Genomic DNA, 17,359 nt, shown 5'->3' with positions numbered 1-17,359 from the left:
ATATATGCATATATTTATATATATATATACATATACATATATATATACGTATATTGAGAGTAAAGACTTAAGACTTAAATATAGGCAGAACGCAACTAGAGAAATCGGCGCGAATTAACATATGTTTTTTCTCTTTCTCTCTCTCTCTCTCCAATTAAATATAATAGGTATGCATATATGTATGTTATATAGTCGTATTTATAAGTCGTAGGTCAATTGTAATGATCAAGTATTATTATTTTTTTTTTTTTTTTTTTATCTTTTTTTGGAGATTCACAAACAGGAAATGATCGATAGACTATTTTGTTTATTATTATTATTATTATATGTATGTATATATTGATTATACATATATCTAATTTCAATTGCATATTAGGTGAAGTGTTGACTACTTATATATATATATATATATAAATATATGCAGGACGAGGGAGGAGGCGTACCGATTGGGTGTCGGGTTTTTGGCGAAGGTAAAAAGGGAGGAGGACAGTCATCCTCGCCTTCTTCACTACACCGCAAACACCCACAAAATTGCTAACCTTTCCCAATTACAACAATAATACATACATAAATATACATACATATACATATACATACACATACAGATAAGAGGGCAGGAAGCAGAAATGGTTGGGAGGTTTGGGGATGGGAATAGTTTAGTTAATTACACAGCACGCGACATGTGCGACTCAAAAACTGAATAATAATCATATATGTATATATGTATATATATACACTATATATATAAAAAAAAAAAAAAAACAATATGCTTAACACATAAACAGAACAGGCAGTTTTTCTTTTTAATGTGGTGAATGTGAATGCGGGGTGTGTGTTTCGACTAGGCGGCGGGTAGCGGGACATCTTTCTTCATGTGGATCATCTCCTGCTATCATCCTCTCATCCGCTTCTTCTGTCCCTCTCTTTATAACTGGCACTCTCTGTCCTCTTTCTATATATATATATACGTATATATATATATATATTATATATTTCTCTATATCTGACCAACCAGCTCCTGTATGCTGCGTAGTAAATCTTCCATATTTCACAAGAGATCGCGATGGAACACCCAGGTGTGTTTTGTGTGAGCAAATTTATGGGACAGCCATTGGGATTCCAGCAAATTGAAACGATCTTGACTCAAATACAAGGGTTTGCCGCGCCTATAAAGAGGAATACAAATTAATTACACGTTGAAATTAGTTTTCGGAGCTAACTTACTTTAGATCACGATCCTCTTCATCAAAGTCATCCAGGTAAAGAGAGCCCCAGAGACAGGCTCGCCGTCCTCGTATGACAATGATATATGTTGAGGTAACAACCAGAAAAATACCAATGCCGCCGCCACAGGATAAAGTGTGCTACGAAAATTAAAAGAGAAACATAAATAGATAATTAATGTCAATACATATGGAGAGGTGGAGAGGAGAAGAGAGAGGAAAGTTAACACTCACCCGTACAGCCTCACAGCATTCATTCTCCGCACAACAGTTCTGCTTGAGACAAACAATTGCCCCGCACAGCAGGCAAATCGAACTCTCCTTGGGCACCTTATAGCAATTGAGACAGGGTCGCTCATGATAATACTATAAAAGGAACATCAGTTTTAGTTCAAAACAATTTAGATTAATAAAAATCAAGCTTACCGTAAAGAGACGCTCATATTCCCTCGGCAGTTCCAAGAGTCGCGGCTGTTGCCACAACGAGTGCTGATTGACTAGCACCAATTCACGCAACATATCCGGCGGTGGACTTACTTCCATTAGCTGCTTACACCAGAATTGTGGTAATGTTCGTTCAGTGCCAGGTATAAAGCATAGACCCTTTGATGCATTAAAGCAATCCCAGTCCATGGAATCGGTAACAAGTTCAAGATAATATACAAGACGCACAAATTCCAAACCGGGTGCCGAAATTTCCGGCATGTCATGGCGATACAAATGCTGACGCAATAATGCCGCAATCCTTAGGAATGGCAGGCATAGCGATTGTAATTGAAGCTCCATTGACTTGAGATTAACATCGGCAGTGGTTGTTCCAGTGCCGGTGCCGGTGCCTGTGCCCAGCTGGGCAGCAGCTGCTGCTGCCGAACTGCTGGTGCTTGGTATACTATCTCTACGTAAATGTGACAAACGATTCGTTTCGTTAATTACCAAGGCCATGGCTTGCCCTAGCTGACTGGAACTGTTGCTAGCCATTGTCCCACTATTGTTCCCATGACCTCGATTACGCCCTCCTGTGCTGCTTGTGTTGGCGGGCGAAGGCGGCGATCCAGGTTGTTGTTGTTGCTGCTGCTTATTTTGGCCATAATTGGCCAGAATGTGATCACACTCGAGATCAGTCAGGCTGACGCATAGTTGGACTACAATCTGATAGTATAGCAGATTATACATGACCTTAACCATGCAGGTGAAGTAGTCTGCAAGAATCATATTAAGATATATAAGCCAAAAGATCCCATAAGGAAACGGGAGGGTTAACTTACCCTGATCCAAATGAAGTGGCGCCAAAAGTATAAACTTCAACAGTAAAGCTATCGGATCTGCCAACAGACTAGGTATCAGCTCTAGGCAATGAACTGGCAATGGCTCTGTATCGCTAACAGGTAATCCGGCCAATGAGGCCCAACTACTCCACAATGGCCACTCCACCAATACCCGAACGTGGACAGAAAGTACATGGAGTAACGGCACAATACAATCCCGTTTTGGTTTATAACGTGTCGCATTTGTGGAACAGAGCGAGCCCCCCGCGTTGTATAATCTCCGCCTCCAGATTGGTCCGGGCTATCGATGTCACAAATATGAAGAGCTTTCGGAACGTTGTTGAAGCGCATTTCACCTTGCGTTGGGCTATATTCGTCATCACCTCCATGGCATGGCCCATCGCTTCGGTCAGCTTAGTAGGTTGCTGCAAAAAAAAAAAGAGAGAATTGTTTATCACCATAAAATCTAGTTTGGATGATCACTTTTTACTTACTGGTATCTTTTCGTTCTCTTTGATCAGGTCGGTGAGATCGGCAACAAGTTGCTCAAATGGCTGATTACCCGAACGCACCAGATGCGTTGGCCTATCCAATTGTGGACTGAGCGGCAGCACTGAGTTGGACAATTGCCGGCACACCGGGCAATAGAATTCGCCACGATCCTGCACGGGCTGACGCTGTGTGGTATATAACGTCTTAAGGTATGCCTCCAGGCAGCTGAGATGCACATGATGACCGCAGGACTGCACATGCACGCCATTGTCGTAGGACATGTTATTCGAAAGATACCATGACTCTTCGCCAAATTTTAAGCTTAGCAGATCGGTACGTCGACTGAATTCGGTGGCTAATCTTGTAGAATGATTTAATCTAAACTCATCTTCCACACTCAATGGCAACGGGAGACGTTCTGATATACGCCGCCGATGTCCGACAATGCCGCTGGACTCCACCAAGACCACCAGGCCAATGGGATTCGTTTCAGTGCTGGGCGTGGTGCAATTGCAAATGATGCAATCGTATTCCTTCTCACGTGGCTGCTCCTCGTATACATCCTCGTCGTCCTCATCCTCGGCACCGTATACCATATTGGTGGCAGCAGCTGCCGCAGATTGCATAAACTGTTTCTGTTTGTTCGCAAAATCCTGCATCATTTTCTGTTGACGCTCACGGGCCTTTTTCCGGCGCTCTTCCTTTTCTTTTGTTTCGCGTGCCTTGGCCTCGGCCTGTTTCTCGCGCTGATTGGGCCACAGACGAGCACGAATGTCATCGATAGTTTGGGCGCACAACTCATCCTGTTTGGCTATTTTCCGCAACAGATTCCCAATGAAGAACGGACCATCGCCGATTCTCGATGAGGAAACATGAATGTTGTTATAGCTGCTCCGCTTCCTCTCGCCTGTCGTACTTCTTCGCTCCGCCAAGGCTGTACTCTCGGCCACAGCGGCAGCACTTGTGCTAGCCTCATTGCAATCCACCTCCATTGCCTGATCATTGAATGGCGCTTCGCTTCCGCCTTCGTCATTCTCGGCATCGCTTAGCGAGAAACTGTCCAGCGTCCCGCTCAGCTGAGAGTGCAACTTGAGGAGCAGTGACAATATGCTCTCGTCCATGTGTAGCTCATCCTTGTTGTTGCCACCAATGGCCATGTCCACCGAACGCTTGCGTGCCCCACCAGCATCCCCGTAGTTATGATGATGGTGATGGCGATGGCGTCCTCCGCTACCGATGAAACTACCAGCACCAAGAACAATGTCCATGTTACTACTGCTGGGCACAGCAACGGGCTGCACACGTTGGAATGGCAGCAACATCCCACCACCGGTTGGAGTGGTTGGTGAAAACATTTCATTGGGAGCAGTTCCGCCACCACTTCGCGTTGTAGTGCCGACTACGCCAGTGCCTGCAGTTCCAGCATTCATATTGCTAGCACCTGGACCAATGGCTTCTGCTCCTCCGCGTGCCTCGTTGTTTGTCTCGGCCAGAAGGAGATCTCTGCGTATAGCGACTTCCATGCCACTCTCGGGCAATGTGATTGGCTGCATTGGGAAATGAAAGTCAAGAGCAGCCGGGCTCATGTCCATGGCATTGTCATCGTCCCGCAACAGATCGTCCTCATTGCTATCCTGACGAATGACCACACCAGTTTCCGCTACAACAGATAGATCTCGTGGCAATGCCACTTCCATACCAGGCACTCGCATGGGCACCAAAGCTTGAGTGACACCACGGCGACTCACAGTTGATCCTCCTCCACCTCCTCGGCCTCCTCCGGCCGTCGTCGTTCCACCACTAGCCCCCTCATCCGTATCGGACTCGGACAAGCCAATGGCATACCGCATGGTTTGCTCCGTTGAATCTGTCTCAACATCAAAGTCCAGATCAGCATAGAATGGATTGGAGCGGTAATTGGATGTGATAACTTGCGGGTCACGCGATTTGAGTGATACACGTTTCACCACATGCCGCAAATTGCAACTGAGATTGTCCGTGGGATAGCACTGAAACAATTTAGGTGGCTCTTGCCTTCCCGGGCCATAGGAGTGATGGTAACCAGCACCGCCTACCATACCCGGTGACTCCACCACAGCAGCGACTGTAGCATTGCCTGACGCAGGTCTCCCACTGGCATTGCCACTCGTCTCTACCGAGATCTCCAGCAGAAAGACGGCGAGAGCCAGCAGATGTTCAGAGACATCACGAGTGTGGACAGCGCGAAAGAATATCGACAATATGGTAGAGTGAAAGACGCGGGAATCGAGAATACGACAAGGATCACTGAAAGAGCTGCCAGCCGGCAATGATTGCGGTAGGCGAAACGGCGGCCAAAGGTTGCCACTGGCCGGCATTTTGCTTTTCGACTTGACATAGTTGGTGAAACGATCCAGTGAAGATTGAAAATCTCGACGGTGGACAGCACGTAGCAGGACATGCAAAGGATCATAGTATTTCTCCCACACTTCGTCAATGGGCGTAAAGAGGCCCTGTTCTAAATTCTCTGATCCACTGGATGGGGCCTTATAGACGGATAGTTTCTTGAGAAACGTTTCAAAATTTTTGGTGTGTACATTGCCCGATCGTTCCGGCATCAGTTCTAATAGCTGCGAATGTGTCTTATTCTCGGTGGCCAGAAGAGCGCTAATCTCAATGATGCACTGTGTGGCCTCATCATTGCCAAGATTCGTACGACTCGTCACGAGGGTAGCGAGGAATGTCAGAAAGCCTTCCAACATGGAAGACTGTTCCGCCTTCGGGGGCTGCTTTAGTGGCGCTGTCTCCAGCCATTGCCCCACATCGAAGAGCTCAATGGTATTCTGCAGAAAGAAGTACTGGGGCAGGGTTGTGGCGCATATCTGAAGAAAGAAGAGATCCATATCTGCCATCGAATTGCAAAAGTTGGCCTGAATGTAGGTCATGGCCTGTCCTTTGATTTGTAGGCCATTGCGAACCCATTTTCCAGCAAGAATTTCATAAAAGAAACTCTGAAAAGAGAAGAAAACATAAAAAGTTCAGATAGTTTTCAAATTCTACAAAATTAACCGTTAGCGAATCAAATATTTTTATCGATAAGCGCGATATTTTTATCGATAATAGCACGAAAAATATTATCTATAGCCCATCTCTAACTCAAAGTCACAAACTCAACTCAACTCTCTGTTGTGTTGTTTGTAATGCTCTTTGTTCCATGCTCTTTGTTCTCTTTTCTTCGACGTTCGACTCCGAGGTTGCATGTTCGACTCTATTGTCGGAGTCTGACTCTTTTGCTCGACTGCGTGGTCGGAGTCTGACTCTTTTGCTCGGAGTCTGACTCCATTGCTCGATTCCAACCATTTCTCACGATTTTTACTCTCTTTTTACTCTCTTTTGCATAAACAGCGCTCTTTTGTTGCATGTTGGATCGAGTTGCGACCCCCCCTGCAGTACCACCGTCAAACATAGTCATTTTTTAAACAACAACAACCCGTTCTAAATTAACTTTTTGAAATTTGTTTATATTGTCGCATATATTGTTTATTGTTGTTTTGAGTTTCAACGGGTGCAGTTGCGTGTCTGGCTCGGGTTGTGCGCTTGTGTGTGTCTGTGTGTGATTCAGCAAACCATCTACCTTCTTTTTTTGTTTTTATATATTTTGCCCTAACCCCAAAAAAAAAAATAAATAATAATAACACACATTCGTACAATGTGCTACTATATAACAAATCAGCAACACGCAGAAATAAAGGCGGCTCCAAAATGCAAAAGGAAGCCCCTAATTCTGATGCTATTTGCTGCATCAGTTTTGTTTCTTAGTCAGCCAGCACCAACAGAGGCTGTCATCGAAGATGTTTTGGATGTTATCCATGTGGTTAAAGAGGTCACCACAGGCATACTAAAAGCCTGGGATATTGTGCAATCCTCACCATTGGCGGCCAACATTGAGTTTCCACTGATGCGAGAAAAGCAACGAAAAGTCTTGCAGCGCCTCAAAGAAGTTAGCCGGCAAATCGACCAAACAGAACAGCAGGTAAAAACAATAAAAAAAAAAATAGAAAAATAATCTATCTTAACTTGTTTTTTCTTTCTCGTTTTGTTTTGTATCAATCTTTTTAGCATGCTGAATATGTGGCTTTGGCCATTGATTCTGTGACCAGTTATATGAATCAGAATGGACCGGTTATTGCCAAAATGAATGACATTACAGATACCATTAATCGTATCTCATCACGGTATGCGCAAATGCAATCGTATGAGCCCCATCAGGACAAACTAGAAATGGCTACATTAATACAATTTGCCGAATGGACTGTCTCACCGAATGCCCATTCAGTTCAGCATCTAATGGATCGATTACATCTGACGTTACTTGGAGGTGAAGACAAGATCAATACCAGTAGCAATTTGCTCTATCAACTGGCGTCAAATTATGAGGTAAATATGTACATATATAACACTAACGAGGATCACACAACAATTGAGGAGGTTGTTTCCTAGAGATGAACATGATTGAATGAATGAATCATCATTGATGATCAGAATTAAACTGACTTCCCTGTAGAAATGAACCTCGCAGTATTATCATAGTCGTTGTCGTTGACGTCGTCGTGGACGTTAATTTGGCAAAACTTTCTTTTGCTGAATTGATAATGACGATGATGATGATGATGATGGTGAGTCATATAAGCGAGGGAGCAGTGGTTGTTAATATTATGTTTAAACACAAAGAGACACTTAGGAATTTGAGTATACCTCAAAATTCATCCCTTTGTTTGAGGTCAAAGGTCTTACAAACAGATGCGGGAGGATACTCACTGCAGAGAGACAGAGAAAGATAGATAGGGTAAAATGTATACAAAAATATCTTTTGTTTGCAACAACACTTCGATAGAGAAGATGATGGAGAGACGAAAAAGGGAGGAGAGGGGCAGACAGCTGCTTGCTTGGATATCGTTTCCTCGTTATCGATTGATCGCAAGAGCAAAAATTTATCGACCAATACTTTACGGCAAATGAAAACAAAGCTTTTTTTTCTCACTCACACTCACCCACACACACACACGCACACTTTATCAATGTCTGGATAATAAAACACAAACAAAAACAACAAGAAATTCTAAAGAATAATATATAAAAAAAAAGCTTTAGTCAGTGATTCTTTTTGTCGTTGTGTTGTTATTTAAACACGAACAACACTCGAGTGCACGAAGTTGGAAAAAATATATGGCCAAAGTGAAAAAAATTATTCCAGTACGAGTATAACTACAGCAGCAACAACAGCAACAAGCACAAAGCAAAAATAAAATGACGATTTGAAAAAAAAAAATAAATCGCAAAAAGTCTGTAGTTTACAGAGATTAACCACACACATTCAGATTATTTATTTTGTGCAAGTGACGGAAAAGGGGGAATAACATAAAAAAAAAGGAAACAGAAATTGCAAAAACGAAAACGAGCCAATAAACTGTGCTCCGCTTTTGCGCCCTTTCCCCCCACGTAGAGCAGAGCTGGAGAGACACAAACAAAGCTTGTGCTAAGAACTAATAAAAAAACGGTGCTTTAAGCTTGCCAAAGGAAAAGCAGCAAAAGAACTGCAACATCAACAATTTTCCCCCCACCTGACACTTTGTGTGAATTGCGGGCACAATTCGCGCTTTAACGGAAAAATGACTCCAATATCTTTGGTTCTACTCCTTGGGATGGCAGCCAGCGTTGCCAGCTCCTCCAATCGGGCAATGATGCATCTACATCGCTCACCCTCAATGAATGTGGATGCCTTACGCACTGAATATTTCGCCTTGGAAAAATCATTGTGGGATTATTTGGAGAAAACTAGCAACAAGGAAACACGTTTGCGTAAAGTCTATGACTCGCATATGAATTTCTCCGGCAAATGGCAATTCAATGAAGAATTTTATGAGAAAAAATATGATATTTTAAATCATTATGAATGGAAAATATTGGAACGTGATTTGGTCTATATCAATAAGCTATACGATACCTACAAGGTATGAACGAGAATGATTAAGCCTCTCTCTTGATGGCATTCTCTTCTTATCTTCCTTTCTCTCCCTCTCTCTCTCTCTTCAGGATACATTTGTTCATCAGAATAATAGCGCCCTTTTAGAGGAACGCGCCGTATTGGATTTAGCGGAGCATGTGTTACGCAACGATAAAACTTTCTCAATGAGTCGCATATTTGAAGAAATTGAGCATACCATGATCGGTCAATCACTTTACTATAGAGCCATGTTGGTTAGTTACAGTATTAGGGAATGTCTTAAACTCATTTGAATAACAGACCCAGCAGCAGCAGCTGTTGTTTAAACTAATTTCTATTCCTCTCGCTCACTCTCTTTCTTTCCGTCTCTCTTTACTATAGAAATTCTCGGATCAGATATGCCTGCCACAACAATCAGCTCAACAATTTATTTACTCTTTGTATGCGGATATTGCATTAACCGAACTTAAAGGTTATACCATGATGGAATTCTCTTGGATGATGTTACGTGTATATGGCAAAGGAAACTACACCCAGGAAGCGGAATTAATGCGTCAGAATTATGAGAAACGCACAGAGCGCACCCTAAAACCATTGAGAGAGGTGATGCGGCGTGCCGATCGTATAGTATGGCGTTGCGATCCACCCAAGCATAAGGCAGCAGTGACTTATGATGAGATTACACGCCTCTTGCAAGGTTATATTGAGAACGAGGTCGATCTAAATACTGATGAGACATGCCGAGAGACTTGCTCATTTTATCAAGCAACCCGTTCGGAGGGTTGTTTCAAGGAATTATTCTGTGCCCGTCAACCCAAATGTTCGGGCAGATTGTTTGATTGTCAATTCGTAGATTCCGATATGTGGGTATGTCCGGCGGCACAGAATAGCACAAGGCGTTACGAGTATGTGGAATATGAGAATGGACGCGTCTTGGGTCAAAGAGGACATTGTGTACGCGGCACTACAAAGGTTGATAGTTGGTGGCGTTATCTTTTCTGGCATTGCAGTTATTGCTTCTGTATGTGCGATGAGCAGGGTCTAAAATCTGATAGATTCTTCAATCTACGTGAATCTTTGTCGGATGTCAAGCGCAATAGGTGAGAAAAGAGGATGCTGGATGTGGCGTGGTAGGTAATAATCATCACTGAATCATTTGCTTTATCTTTTTGCAGAGTTGTTACTGGACTACGTTTTGTGAAATTGAACCGTATATTCCATCTGCAGATTCAAGAGGCCGAGCTATTGCCACGTGGTGCCGTCAATGAGAGTACATTGGAGTGGCGAAAGATTGATTCATATAATATCTTTGATAGGGATGTTAAAAAGGGTGTCGACTATCATACTTTAAGCTATGAAAGTCGTTCCATTGATTTGGATGACATTTATACAGATGATAATAGTTATGTTGTAACAGGTGTACGTTTCCGTGTAGTCGGAGCACATTTGAATTTAGAGGCACGTTTAAGTGAATTAGATTTTAGAACTGGCCAACTCATTCAGCCAGAGGTGAACAGTTTCTGGAAATCCAATGACAATACCGATGTTAGCGGTGATGATCGCAGGTGAGTGGAAATATAAATAAGTTAAAGATCAAAAGAATATAACATTCCTTACTTTTCAGGAAAAAAATACCACTATCCAATGCGGATTTGCCAACACGCACCATAACAACATCCATACCGATATCACGTCACAATCAATACATCGATTTTACTTATACGGGCTTGGACAAGGATGCTGCTCAAAGTACTGTGCCGTTTATTGATATACAGGATGTTACATCGAAACCCCCAGTGCCATTGTCCGGCATTGGCATCTACTATAAGGGACGTCAGGGTTATGGAGGTTTCCTAGCACCTAAAATTATAACATATGACTTTACGCCCCATGTTATAGTGCCGACAAAGAACAAGTTCTAAACTAATTAAGAAAGAAGCAGCAAGTATAAGAGAATACGAGGAGGAAGCCCGATCATCATCATCATCATCATTATCTCAGATATCTTTTAGCTTTCTAGGATATTTTACACACATACAAAATACATTTAATTTTTCGCATTATATCTTGTCTAGCTTTAAATATACATATACAAGCAAAAATGCATTAAAAGCACGAACAAAGGAAGACAAGATAGAAATCAAATCAGAAAAAAAAATTAAATAATTAAATATATTATTGAAATAGTTTAAACATAATAGAAAGCTTTTTCTATTGTCTATTATCTAATTCATCGCAGATAATTGCCTCTCATCAAATATTTTAATGAAAATTTACTAAATCGGACAAAAACACGAATATTGGATGCTCAGTTTGTTTTTGATTAAACTTTTGGGGGGAATTTTCGCTTTCTGCCTGACTTTTTAAGAGATTACACCCATGGGAGTGCCATTAATCCAACTCACCTGTACACGAAGCGGATGAATCATTAGTAGAGGCAAGATATATGGACGATGGGGTAGTACATCATTCAAACTGATGCCCATTTTGGTTACAGCCTGACATATAAAGGCAGCCAGATAACGATGTAACGGAAAATGAAAAGAGGCCTGCATCATTTCCTCCTAGACAATTAAAAGGAACAAATAATTAAAATGTGCCATGGCCATGGCCTACCCATGGGTAGGAAACAAAAAATCAAATTCTACTTACCAATGGCATCTTTGGTTCCATGAAATATATCGAATCCAGCCATTCATGCAGTGTTGTGACACAATAGTTAATAATCTTTTTGGCTAGATGAGCATGTGTACCATCCTGCAGATGCGATATTATCGACCACATGGGATACGCACTTGCTTCCAATTCACAAGAGAACGCCGCATAATAACTATTTGGTTCGAATTCCACATGTGACGCCGTCTCTCTAACATTTACATTCATGCCTTGGAGCATTTGTAGAAACTGAAACCACATATCTATGAGATTATCATCACGTAGAAATACTAGAGCCACCGATTCATGCGATAGGACATTATTAAAATCAGAGACTAATGGCCAATAGCAATGATCCTTCATCACTTGACGTGTACAATCAATGACAAAATGGAAATTTTTCGTCGAATCTGTAAATAAAATAAAAAAAGAGCATTTAGAATGATATTTTCTAAGAACAGATAAGGTATTAGCTTACCATGCAATGTATTTTGTATGAGTATCTTGGACATCATTAACTTTAAACTAATGATCATCACATGAAGCAGCGACAATTCGTTGACCATTTTGAGGGCCAGACTCTCGTTGGAGAATAGTTGAACGCTCATATGTACGACACGATTGCTTAGAGTGTCGGGATCGCGTGACATTTCCAGCACAGACGGTATGCGACTGTAGTGCATGACGAAAGTGCGGGTCAGGTGTTCCTGGAATGCAAAGATCGACCATAAATAGGTAAGTAACAATCAAATCGATTCGCTTGGTTGGTCGCACTTACCTTATAGTCTTGATCGGGCAGCATATTGAGCAGAAAACACACCAAAGTCTGCGGAAATTCAAACTTAAATGTCCAGAATATAAACTCCTCGAGTAGTGTGGTATGGACCAGTTTCTCGCCCAATGCTGGCAAATCGCGATATTCATCAGGTGGCTCGGGATTCGGAAAACGATTCACAGCATCCTCGTATTTCTCACGGTTTGCTTTAAGAAAACGCCCATTGGGTGTATCTTGGCATGGTGTTTCCATGAAATATGCATAGACCTCGGGATTGATCAATGTCCGTGTCATAACTTTGCGCATTATCTCACCCATATTATTTAAATGGATCAGCATATTGGCGAATTCCTCGCAAGAATACGAGGTCATTGCATGCACCTGCAACGAGGTGTCGCTATGTTCTCGAAAATGTTGCAAGAGACGAAATAATAGTTTGGGCATAATTGCCTCAGCCACAGCCAATAGGTTATTAGGCACAGGATCACGATTGACGCGATTATTGATGCCATGATCAGAGCAAAAGCCTTCGGCTTTCATTACAGATGTATCCCCACAATCACAAGCACCGCCCGCCTGTGATAAGAACATATTGAAATCATGATTTGTGTGATTTCCCTTCTTGAAGCAATCCCGACATATAGACATGCACGGCGATATGCCACAGGTGCGACAACGATAAGCCACCACATGGGGAACCCAGACAAGTCCACATTTCGCATGGTTGTCATAACTCCGCACTGGAAATAAATAGTAAAAGAAAATGTAATATTAGTTGCTATTTTTTTTTTTTTTTTTTGCGTTTCTTAAATTTATATAATGGAATAAATTTTACAATTTCGGTTTTTATCATTAAGAAATACGTACATATGTATGTATGTATATGTATACAAAATCAATTTAATTAAACTGTTCAATGTATTTGTTAATCTGCTAAATCTGTGATGTATGTATATTTTGGCAAACATTCTGTGCAATAGTAAGTAAAAGATCTTTGGGGCTGACCTTTGAATCCGGAAAAAAGTACAAAAAAATCGCATAAGGGAAATAAAATAGAAAAAGACCCCGAGACTGGCAGTCATTGACAACAGTATTAAAATAGTATTACTGCAGTAAATTAATTTTTAAACATTCTTAGCTTACTTCTAGTGGCATAAAAAAATCTGAACATATGACAAATATCCTTGCACCTTTGTTTATTATCCTTGGCTTTTTGTTTTGGTGTAACTACGTACATATGTATGTATGTATATCCAAAAGTAATGAAACATAAACTTATGGAACGATTGGTTGTCACAGGACTCAGCAAAATGGCTATGGATGGATATAGTGTGAGATATAGAGAGATGCTTCTCAGGAAAATTTACTGCCTTCTTTTCAATTTAAAAGGAAATGGGTAGAAACAATTGGAGCAACACAGTGTCGCCGCCGCCTCTGCGGTGAGAAGATTAATTGACAAGGAAGCTGCAAATTTTTATAGTGCATGCATGTGCATGTGCGTGTGCGTCAACAAGTAACTAATAAGTAGGACAAGAACTATTTAACGCATGCGACTGAGCGAGAGAAAGAGAGAGAAAATTTGATTTGGCGACTCACGCAGCCTGGCACCTACTACTACCACTTAAGAAAATGACAAGACGAATTTTGTTTTTACAAATTGAGTAAAGTTAGCCAAGATCAAATTGTATTAAAGTGCGTGCATATACATATATGCCGCCCTCACTGTCTCTCTCTCTCTCCCTTTCCACTCTCACTTTGCGTGTGTATGTGTGTGCTTTGTTGCCATGGCGCTGCACTCTCTTCACGCTGATTTGCACCTTGCGTGCCCTATAACCATTTTACACACACACAAACATGAGCGCACACACACACACACACAAACTCATGCAAGCATACCCTCATTGAAATTGTTTTTAGGGGCAACGTACTTGCAGTGTACAATCAGCTGACCGCCATTTACGATAAATACAACAACAATTACAATATAAAAAAAAAATTCATCGAAATATGAAAATGAACGGTTTTTATCTGTATGCATGACAAGCCTTACCAATTTTTACAAACTCCTGCGGCGTACGACCGCCTGCTATTAGCCAGCGTATCCATTCAATATTATCTGGATTATCAATAGCTGTACCCGGATTAAACAATGTATCCATTATGGAATCCAGATCTGGTGTACCATTGCCACGACAGCATTCCGTATTGATCAGCGCAGCCACTTCCTTGCGGCTGCGTAGACTAAATGAAGAGGCGCCAAAGAAGAAGCTTGGCTTAGCGCCTGATCCTGAATTACTACTTTCATCGTTGGTGGTGCCTGTATCATCAGCCCCGCCGTGAACATTTGTTGAAGATTTGTTGCCACTCCCACTTGCTCCAGCTCCAGCTGCTGCTGTACTGGCAGTGCCACTAGAATCCCAGTCATGAAATGGTGAGTGTGAGTTACCTCCTCCACTTCCACCTCCTCCACTTGTTCGACTTGCAGTAGTGGGAGGCGGATTGGTAGCACTGCCCGAATTAACAGTCACATTTGTAGGCAGCACATAAACCGATAAGAGATCCATATCGGATTCTTGGGGTTCGGCAACATCAACAATATCATCATCGTCGTCGTCGTCATCCTCATCATCATCATCCTCGTCTATCATGGCCTGCACCATGGCTCTGGTACGTTCCTCCTCGTCATCGATGCTGATATCGGCGTTTGATAGATTATCATCTTCATCCATTTTGTATGGTATTTATTATTTTGTGTTTTTTTTTTTTGATGACGTCGCTGCCGACGCTATCGACGACGACGTCCGTTGCCGCTGCCTACAGTCTAGTCTTCACCTGGGGGAAACGGGGATGATGTACGACGGACAATGTCCGAGATCCACCAGCAAATCCACCAATCCACGCTTCTTCCTTGGGTCAGTTTTCTGTTTCGGTGTTTCTTTTCGGTTCTTTGAAAAAAAAATTTTTTTCAAACAAGTTTTCTTTTTGGGTTCCGCTTCTTCTTTTGCTGCTGCTAACTGCTGATGGGGCCGCCTTCGTGATTTGCTTTCTCGTTGTTATTTGATTTTGGTTTTTGTCTTTGCTTGCGCCTTTTCTTGTTATTGTCGTTGGTGTTGCTGTTATTGGTAATGGAAAATTCAATTGAAAATTTTGATTTTTAGATTTAACTGGAGAGACGAAAAATTTCACAACAACAAACACTTGACTTTGACTCACACTCGCACTCACTCACTCGTTCGCTTGCTCGCTGGCTGGCCCAGCTCTCTTCTTGACGTTGCCTGCCCGACCTACTGCCGCCGCCTCCTGGTCTGGTGCTGCTGCTGTTGGTGGTCAATGAATGAGCAACTGCAGTAAAGATTTATCAAGAATAAGTATTTCCATTTTCCTTTAAAATGTCAAAAAATTTCGTCTTTTTTTCTTCTCTTAGTTTCTTTTTTTTTTTTGCAAATAAGGAATTCACATACACACACACAAACACAATTACACTAGTGCGCACACACACACTTATCCACACGAATTATAACCAAATATATATTTCGTGCATTGAACTTCACAACTTGTGGTTATTTGTCCAATATTCAAATCGTGTGGGAGACAATTTTAAGCACTTCCTATATTAATAATTCGTGAAGTTATAGTCATTAGAGTACTAATGTATACCAAGAACGCGTTTTATTTCTGCAAAATCCGTCGTCTGTTGTAGGCAGCGTTGCCAGAAGTTAAATATGGGATTCGTTAGGGGCTATTCTCAACGAAAATCGATACAACAAAAATTCCATAGCTATCGAATGTGCGATATACCTATCGGAGTTGGCCAGATTGTCTGTAAACACTGGCAATCGAATTGTTGCCAATATAACAAATGACATTGACTACTTAATCCCCCCCTTCATGAGCAAAATGAATTAAAAATTGCAATCTTCTCTCCATTTTGTATTACTACATTATTAGATGTAATTTATAGATATATACAAAATCAGCGCAACACATTTCATTGTTTCTGAACAGCAGAGAATCAAGCAAATCAGTAGCGGCGCACGCTTACAAACGGCGACCACGACGACCGCCCTTCCTGCGGGTAGAATCGGATGGGATTGGTGTCACGTCCTCGATGCGACCAATCTTCATCGATGAACGAGCCAGGGCACGCAGAGCCGACTGGGCACCGGGTCCAGGGGTCTTTGTCTTGTTGCCTCCTGTGGCGCGCAGCTTGATGTGGAGGGCTGTAATTCCAAGGGTCTTGCATTTCTCAGCAACATCCTAGAATTTAAAGCAATTGATTAAAATATTGATACACCTTTCAAAACAAACAACGGTGCAGAATGATTCTCACCTGGGCAGCCAACATAGCGGCGTAGGGGGAAGCTTCATCACGATCAGCCTTCACCTTCATGCCTCCGGTGACACGGGCAATGGTTTCACGACCAGACAAATCGGTGACATGGACGAAAGTGTCGTTGAAGCTGGCATAGATGTGAGCAACTCCAAAGACGACCTCACCGTCACGAACCTGTGGTCCCAGCTGGACCTGCACTTCTTCCTTGGGAGCTTTAGCCTTTCTGGGAGCCATTCTGTAGTTTATTGTCGATCAGCAAACTGTTTAAGGGCAAAAAAAAAGCACAAAGTTCAGACACAGTTCGTATTTCGTTCAATCACAACAAGAAAATAATATTGGCACCAAAACAAAAAAAAAAATCACAAAAGTAATTCAATGGAATCGGCAAAGTTCATTCACATAAGTTTTCGCTAAATTTCCATTCTTATGGCCAATGGAATAAACTACTCGTTGCATGTTTACGTTTGTGGCGTTTTGTTTTGGAAACCGTCTTATTTTCACAAAAAAAAATTAAAATTAGTCAATTTGAAACCAACCAATTGCATGAACCGGATACGAAAAAGAGAGCAAAAACAACACAGTGCTGTTGCGATAACTTTTTGGCAGGGTTGTATTTAGTTTTCTTTCCAGGGA

General features: G+C 41.9%; 3 protein-coding genes across 4 annotated transcripts; 1 reads left to right on the top strand and 2 right to left on the bottom strand.

The window, feature by feature from the left end:
- Positions 1-287: 287 nt before the first annotated feature.
- Positions 288-16,129, bottom strand: Ubr3 (Ubr3 ubiquitin ligase). Its single transcript, XM_068302744.1, is given in 14 exon segments — positions 288-1,166; positions 1,225-1,364; positions 1,458-1,589; positions 1,650-2,422; positions 2,489-2,753; positions 2,755-2,913; positions 2,983-5,970; positions 11,369-11,527; positions 11,616-12,028; positions 12,097-12,325; positions 12,397-13,133; positions 14,444-15,506; positions 15,623-15,735; positions 16,051-16,129. Coding segments are annotated over 12 exon segments (6,843 nt in total). The 5' UTR covers positions 15,123-15,506; positions 15,623-15,735; positions 16,051-16,129; the 3' UTR covers positions 288-997.
- orion lies at positions 6,434-11,086 on the top strand. 2 transcript variants are annotated; one of them, XM_068302745.1, is made up of 5 exons: positions 6,434-6,992; positions 7,079-7,396; positions 9,345-10,063; positions 10,139-10,528; positions 10,588-11,086. In XM_068302745.1, exons 1-5 carry the CDS (start codon positions 6,669-6,671, stop codon positions 10,883-10,885), a joined length of 2,049 nt encoding a protein of 682 aa, XP_068158846.1. In that variant the 5' UTR covers positions 6,434-6,668; the 3' UTR covers positions 10,886-11,086. The 2 variants fall into 2 exon arrangements, with proteins under 2 accessions (XP_068158846.1, XP_068158847.1); XM_068302746.1 differs by lacking the exons at positions 6,434-6,992; positions 7,079-7,396 and adding exons at positions 7,871-8,970; positions 9,053-9,217.
- Positions 16,130-16,310: 181 nt separating the features above from the next.
- RpS14b (Ribosomal protein S14b) lies at positions 16,311-17,348 on the bottom strand. The gene is made up of 3 exons (XM_068302743.1): positions 17,263-17,348; positions 16,724-16,986; positions 16,311-16,650 (listed from the first exon to the last, which is right to left on the bottom strand). The coding sequence occupies exons 2-3, from the start codon at positions 16,958-16,960 to the stop codon at positions 16,432-16,434; spliced, it is 456 nt and encodes a 151-aa protein (XP_068158844.1). The 5' UTR covers positions 16,961-16,986; positions 17,263-17,348; the 3' UTR covers positions 16,311-16,431.
- Between the last annotated feature and the right edge of the window lie 11 nt (positions 17,349-17,359).

Source organism: Drosophila tropicalis, unplaced genomic scaffold (genome assembly GCF_018151085.1).
Source record: "Drosophila tropicalis isolate 14030-0801.00 unplaced genomic scaffold, ASM1815108v1 contig_158, whole genome shotgun sequence".
NCBI lineage: Eukaryota > Metazoa > Arthropoda > Insecta > Diptera > Drosophilidae > Drosophila > Drosophila tropicalis.
The sequence above is the reverse complement of the archived record's forward strand: the minus strand, read 5'-3'. Positions and strand labels throughout refer to the sequence as shown.